Genomic DNA, 7,432 nt, shown 5'->3' with positions numbered 1-7,432 from the left:
GGCCACCTCAGTCCACTAAGTGTTTTAAAAAAGGCCTTAAAACATTTCTTTTTAGCAAAGCTTTTGGTCCCCTTTAGATGTTTTACTTTTAACGCTTTTTTTCCCCCTGTAGCACTTGGAGATCTTTTGATAGAAAGTGCAGTATAAATTAAATGTATTATTATTATTATTATTATTATTATGAAGATGACATTGTGATCTACGGTGCGAGCAAGAGAAAGGTGGCGAAAAATCTACAGAGACAGAGGTTTGCCCTGGACAGGAGATGAATGTAGGCTAGCTGTCTAGCCTACATTCAGACAAAATACATGTGTGAATGAGAGGGACCCAAGTGGAGCTGTGAGTTTACAAGGAGCAGCAATAAAAAAGGTGACGGATTTTAAGTACTTGGGGTCAACAGTCCAGAGCAACAATGTGTGAAGCAACGTGTCCAAGCAGGTTGGAACGGGCGAAGAAAAGTGTCAGGTGTGTTGAGTGATAAAAGAGCATCAGAGAGAATGAAAGCAAAGGTGTACAAGATTGTTGTAAAAACCAGGGACTGTTTTATGGTTTAGAGACAGTTGCACTAAGGGAGAACCAGGAGGCAGAGCTTAAAGTAACAGGGATGAAGATGTTGAGGTTCTCTTTGGGAACAACAAGGATCCGGAATAAGTACATTAGAGATACAGCTTGTGTTAAATGTATTGGAGATAAAAACCAGAGAGGCCAGACTGAGATGGTTTGGACATGTGCAGAGGAGGGATAGAGAGTACGTCGGTAAAAGGATGCTGAGGCTGGAAATGCCAGGCAGGAGACCTAGAGGAGATTTATAGATGGAGTTAAATAGGACATGAAGGTAGTTGGTGTGAGAGAAGAAGATGTAGGAGACAGGTTTAGATGGAGATGAATGACTCCATGTGGTGACCCCTAGGAGGAAAAACCCGAAAATTGAAACGGAAAAAGAATTTAAACATCAAAATTAGCACATAACAGTTAGTCAGTACTTAAGTGGCCTCATTACTCTTGAGTAAGTTTTGGAATGACTACTTTCTACTTCTATATAAGCAAGAATACATTGAAAAAAAAGCCAGTCTTGAGCACAAGGCTACTCTAACCACCCCTGGACATGACACAATTTATTTAGGCTGACATGCAGTTAAACTTCTTCCTCCATTTAATTCAAGCTGTACAAAAATAGATATTTTTTGTCACTAATTAATGTGCCTACTTGTCTGATTCCAGAAATCGTGTTCACCTATATTTTCTGCAGACAACAAAGAGATCATTAAACTAAATAACATTATTAAAATTGGGACTGCAGAACAAAAGAAAAATATAAAAGTGCAATATAATTGTCACATACTGTGATGATATCAATTGTAATGAAACCACATTTTCTCCTCCCCCTCGTCCCTCTTTATTCATAACAAACCCACCACTCACCATAAGCTTTGGGAACTTTGTCACCAAGATCCAGAGAAGGTGTAGGCAGGCGTTAAAGACAGTGAACGTCCAGGCAACTGACCAAAGGTAAGTGTGTCACGCCAACCAAATAATGTATCGAAGAAGGCCTTTATAGTTGTGATATTGAACAAATTAAAAGTCTGATCACAAGTGCATTACAAGATATCGTGAAGCTCTAATTAAAATATTGTTACATACTTTGTTGATGCAACAGTTCTCCAGTTACAAAATAACAGGTCTATCTGGATGCTAAAACGAGTTAAAATTGGGCTACTTAAGAAACCTCATTCATTGTGTAGTATTTTGGACAATATCTTCGCTTTCCAGTCTGGACATCTACTGCAATCAGGCTCAACATATTTTGGGTATTCAAAATGGGATTTCACAACAAATACAGCATTGTAATCACTGAGATATAAAATCGTTCTCACCAACTATTGTAATTGCTTTTTTGTGATATCATGGCTAAGTTGCTCATGAAAACAGAACTTAGCTGTGAGACTTTCAAACGGTTTAAATAAGCAATTTTCCACACTATAAACCTTCAATACAGAACCCACATACTCAAAGGTCCACAATGAGAATAACCAGACATGTAGTTTTTTTTCCATTTTTAAGTCTTTCATCTTGTCAACTAATGCACAATATTACATTGTTGTAACAATTATCTTTGTATGGCACAATTAAAGTTGTGACTGAATAGGAGTTTGAAATCCACCATGAGAAGCAACTAGAAGGAGAAACAAAATGAGAATATGTATTAAAGCAGGTAGAGAGAGATTTGGGGCAGACTATTCATGGCAGTCTTGCTCTGTTGTAGAGAGAGAGATGAATAGCACCCATTAGCAGTATTGGGAATCTGTCTCTTTGTGCTTCCATCATAGAAAAGGTGTTTTGATGGTGCATGATATTTTGTTATCGCTAGGACTCTGGTTTGATGTACAAGTGAGGGGCGACAGTGGTGCAGGTGCAAGGATGTTCATCCTGTAGCCGGCGAGTTGCTGGTTCAAATCCCCGCTCTGAACGTCTCAGTCGTGTCCTTGGGCACGACACTAAAGCCACATTGCCTCTTATTGCAGCCTCACTTTTGAATGTAATGTAAAGCGCTTTGGGGTCTTCAGGAATTGAAGAAAGCACTATACAAGTACAGGCCATTTGCCATAACTTTATGTTGGTGTTTACATTCTGCTCCCTTGTTGCCTGTAAGTTCTACCAGCCATTTCTTCAGCTCAACTTCAGCTACTTGCCTTCCCTCAAAGCTGTACCCAGTTTCTAATCAACCACCTGCTCCTAGTTCAGTAATCAGCACTCCAGCTACAATGCCTCTCAGTTAGCTGTTGATCAGATCATCCTATTACTTCAAGGAGCATGTTCCCCTGTGTTCCTCTTGTGCTCTATTATTTTGGATTTCCCCCTGGACTTTGTGTTTGGAAGATTTGAATTTCTTTTTCTAAGTAAAACAATTTATTCTCATCTGCCTACCTCCTGATCTACACCCTTAGATAACAGAATATGATGAATGGAAATTGTATCAGCAGAGAATGCAATCATTCTGCTTTACCTCTCGACACCATATTTTTACTAAAATTAAAGACTTGGTAATTACTTCATTCACTTGTATTAGTTACAAATCATGGAGTAAACACCGTTTTTATGAAATTCATTTCAGGTGTGCTTTTCACAATGGGTTTTGAGCTTTTTTTCACTCTTTATTCCAAATGTTCCATTTTATTTCACTCTGAGCAGGGGTATTTTACATATTTGATCTATACTGTGAACATTCTAGATTTGTAAAACCTGAAAACATAAACATTAGCCACAGACTTTGAACTACGAACATTGTAAGTTTGGCGCAGCAGGCTTATCTACAAACACAGTTTGCAGTGACAACACATTTACAAGTGGTTAGCTGCTGCAGGATGGTTGTTGCTGTAAAGAAACAGCCCAGACAGTGAGGAAGAAGAAGTAAAAGGGTGTTGCCATTCCATATATTGTATCCGCCCTACATGAGTCCTTGCTCTTTCCTTCTTTCCTGCTGAAAAGGTAAAATGTTACCCACTGTGATCTATGCATGACGCTTCATTCTTCAGATCCACAGTTGAATCGCAGCAGGAGAAATGTAATCCTACTCAGGCAGACTGTCCTAGAGTAATCCCCTTTTCACTCAGCGTACACAGAAGTCACTTTTGACTGCTGCATCAAAAATTAAAAGTCTCCAAATATAGCCATCTGTCATCTGCCTCTATGTTTATCTGACAGATTTTCCGGCGCTTGCTCTGTTTGCTTGTCGATCACCACTTCTCACCATATGTGTTCTCACCAATTTAGCAATTTACAGAGTAAAATGTCACTACTTGAGAACAAGGCTAATGAACTGTTGAGCATCTTTGCATTACGTAAGAACATTAAGGTAAGTCCTGTGGAAATGAGATTAGGATTTATGTGCATGTGGATGTGTGCGTGTTTGGGTGGTGGTGTTTGCATATGGGTTTTGAGCTAGAATGAAAACATTTTTTTCTCACAGAAGGCTACTTTGCAGTACCTTTAGGGAGTTCCCTGCTTTCTTTTCAGATGCCCTCCTTTTATTTCCTGTCTTTATTTCTGGCATGCAGAGCTAGAGCTTGACTAAGATATAATGGGTCATTTCAGCCAACCACACTGAGGTAATAAACACAAACAAAATACATTGCTGGGAGATTAAAAAAGGACACCAAAACTAACCTCAAAAAGCAACTGAATATATGTATTGTAGTGACAAGAGATGAAGGCAGGATCAATACTCTGAGTCAAACGATTAGGATGCATTTTATGGTGATGTAACATTACAGGATGAGAAGCTACAGTACTGTACAGTATACTGTATCAATTATATGAACATGCTATAGTGCAATCTTATTTGCACTACAAGAGCACACATGGTGCAGGACAGCAAGAACAGCAGTATACAACAAGCTATCCATTTGATGAAAAAGAAAGCATGATAAGTCAGACAAGTTCCCCTCCTTTTATTGTTACATGGCCCAGTTATGATGCTAATATGCCCATTGTTGGCATTTTGGGTGCTGGACATGGGTCAGCATGGACATCGGTGACTTTTTGCAGCCACCCAAATCCATATGCAGTCAGTCAACCTAGTGTCAGAACCAGAATTCTTTAGCAATTTTGGCTACAGTAGCTAATGTGTTGGATTAGACAACGCTGTTCAGCCTTGGCTACCCACATGGAACATGACCCTATCAATCACTGTTGTACCACTGTTTTTTTTTTTTTTTGTTTTTCTTTTTTTGAAACCACTTTTGATCGTAACGGACCAGTGAAGACAGGGACCAGTCCACAAGAGCTGCAGTTTTTAGAGATGATCTAAGCTAATTATGTGGCTATTAAAAAATGTGGCCCTTGTGGAACTCATTGGAACTGTACACAATTACTTTTCTCTGCTCCTAACACATCAACTCGGAGGAGAAACAATCGTAACTTGCTTATAAATCATAATATATCCCACTCAATAACAGGTGCTATGAAGTGATAATCGTTATTTTCTCCACCTGTCAGCAGTCAAGATTTGATGCCCAATTGGTTTTTGTTGTATTTTATGTATTTAAATTTCAAAAAAGAAGTCCTTTTCTGATTTTTAAAAATAAATCAGTTTTAGGACATATTTTCCAACTAATTTTATAAAAAAAAGACTAAATTATTAGCTATAACTAGGCAAAAACCGCACAATAACTATTACTTTTATGCTATTGTATTGTTCTTCTAATGATAACCATTGTTCTATTCATATAAATTAAAGTAGATGGAAATGAATTAATGATTATAATGATTGATAGCACCTTCTGCAGCACCTTCTGCAGCGTTCACAAGATGACTGAGACTTTTGGTCACGGTGAATTTGTTAAGAGATGGGGAGCGCATACCAAATTCTAGACTAGAGGAAATAACGACAGAAAGCGACCAATCTCACAGTCTAATGGTAGTGCTTTTTGTTTCTTTAGCAGACGCAAAATACCCAGGCATAGCCTACACCTTCAGAAAAAGCTCTGTCTGTTTGATTAAGAAGACTGCAATACTGGACCTATTTGCTCTGTCCAGACTGAGGTGGAGCAATAGCAGCAACAAGAAGACAGGTTTGAGGTAAAGTTTCACAGTCTGCGTTCATGACTATCATGATTTTTTAATCCTGTAGATTAGCCTCCTTCATCCCTGATTAATTTTCTCTCCCCCTCTCACTTTCACCCTAAGAGGCTAGTTGTCAAAGTCATCTGAAGACCTGTTTATAAAGAGGCACCTTTATTAGTCAGAAGCCAATTAAAAATGCAGGGAGGGGAGTGTTTGGTGTGAGGGGGGGGGACCCCCAAGAAGCCAGCAAGGCAACAAAGTGTGCATACTGAAAAGAGGAAAAAAAGACACAGAGGACCAGGCTGAAAACAGCAAACAGCACGTAAAGCCAAAAACAATACAAGAAATGAAACATAACGAGCAATCCTCCAAGCAGAGACCACAGGTTAAAGACAGCGTGACAGCGAGGAAGGGGGGAGAGGCACCTTCCCCTCTCCTAACACTCTCCAGCAGTGGCAACAGGGAAAGCTCTTACCGTCTGTTGTAGGTCTGGGATTCCAATGCGGATGACCACAGTGTTGCCCGTCGGCTCCTCCATGGGTGCTCCTGCACTGTTGCCGTGCTCTCCACCGGGACCGAAAAGCGGAACAGCGTGAGGAACGGGTGCGCCGTTCTCCTCTTCCCGGGAGCTGCTGCTGTCAGTGCTGGCCCCCTGGCTGCCGTTCGCTGCGTGTGTGTAGGGGTGCGTGAGTGTGTGTGAGTATGTGTGTGTGTGCAGCTGCTGGTCCTGCCGTGGAGAGCGGGGTGGCTCATGTTTGCCGGCTGCCGGACGCAGAGGCATGCTCCGTGTTAGGGGCTCAGTCTATGTCTCTCTCTCTCTCTCTCTCCACACACACACACACACACACACTCATGCGCACACACTCACTCCACGCGGGCACACACATACACCACCGGGTCTTGTTCACACTACACGCACACACTGTTTGCAGCATGCATCACTCGCCTGGGAACGAAAAAGAGGGAGGGAGAGAGAGGTTGGTAAGGAGGGAGGCAGAATGGGTTTGGGCAAAACAGTAGGGGGGGGACAGGAGATTACAGAGAGAAAGAGGGTAAAAACACACACAAAAAAAGAAGATAAGTACAAATGAATCCTGACTACCTGTGAAAAAAAATGCACACGAGTAATAAATATTTTTTGTAGGTTTATGGACAATAGCTTGCATTTAATTGTAAGGGAAATCCACAATAACCCTAAAATTATTAGCCAAAAAACAAGACGCGTGCCTCGTGTCTAAATTAGACAATATGAATGTGCTATTTTGTTTGTTTCCGCTCTCAGGTGTATTGAGGTAGTGTTATAACAAAACAGTTAAAGAATAAAACTGCATAAGTCAATACTGCCATATATATATATATATATATATATATATATATATATATATATATATATATATATATATATATATATATATATATATATATATATGCATGCTGTTGCGGTCACATGCTATTGCTGTAGTGGACTAACGCTGTGCCGATATTAGGGCAGCACAAGTGTGTTTGTGTTGGTGGAGGGAGGTGGGGTGTGTTTGTTCAATCGATGCAGTGCAGGATTTGGCCTTCATGCTTCACATTATCTGTGGGTGGTGTCACTGATCAAAAGCTTCCCAGGGTAAAAAAGAAACTCAAAGAACAAATTGCTATAAATGCAGATGAAGATTTCAAGGGGCTCTCTCTTCATTCTCATGGGTAGCAGGAGGGGTGAGTAGTATAGATTCATCACGTAGCCCCGTGAAGCCTTGACATAGTGTGGCAGACAAAAAAAAAAAAAAAAAAAATTAGACAAATGATAATTTTAATTAATAAGAGGTAACTAGACTGACTCACTGAGCAAGAACCTGTCTCTTTGAAAAACTACAACACACCA

At 40.2% G+C, this 7,432-nt stretch overlaps 1 protein-coding gene across 1 annotated transcript in view; it reads right to left on the bottom strand.

Annotated features, from left to right (window-relative positions):
* Window positions 1–6,416, bottom strand: part of LOC105920427 (SH3 and multiple ankyrin repeat domains protein 3) — a 174,407-nt gene extending 167,991 nt beyond the window's left edge. Inside the window, exon 1 of the mRNA XM_036134898.1 lies at window positions 6,038–6,416. Coding sequence (XP_035990791.1) covers window positions 6,038–6,343 — 306 coding nt within the window. The 5' untranslated portion in view covers window positions 6,344–6,416. The remainder of the gene's footprint in view (window positions 1–6,037) is intronic.
* Window positions 6,417–7,432: the final 1,016 nt, after the last annotated feature.

The sequence above is a fragment of the Fundulus heteroclitus genome, unplaced genomic scaffold, assembly GCF_011125445.2.
Source record: "Fundulus heteroclitus isolate FHET01 unplaced genomic scaffold, MU-UCD_Fhet_4.1 scaffold_93, whole genome shotgun sequence".
In the NCBI taxonomy this organism is placed as follows: domain Eukaryota; kingdom Metazoa; phylum Chordata; class Actinopteri; order Cyprinodontiformes; family Fundulidae; genus Fundulus; species Fundulus heteroclitus.
The sequence above is the reverse complement of the archived record's forward strand: the minus strand, read 5'-3'. Positions and strand labels throughout refer to the sequence as shown.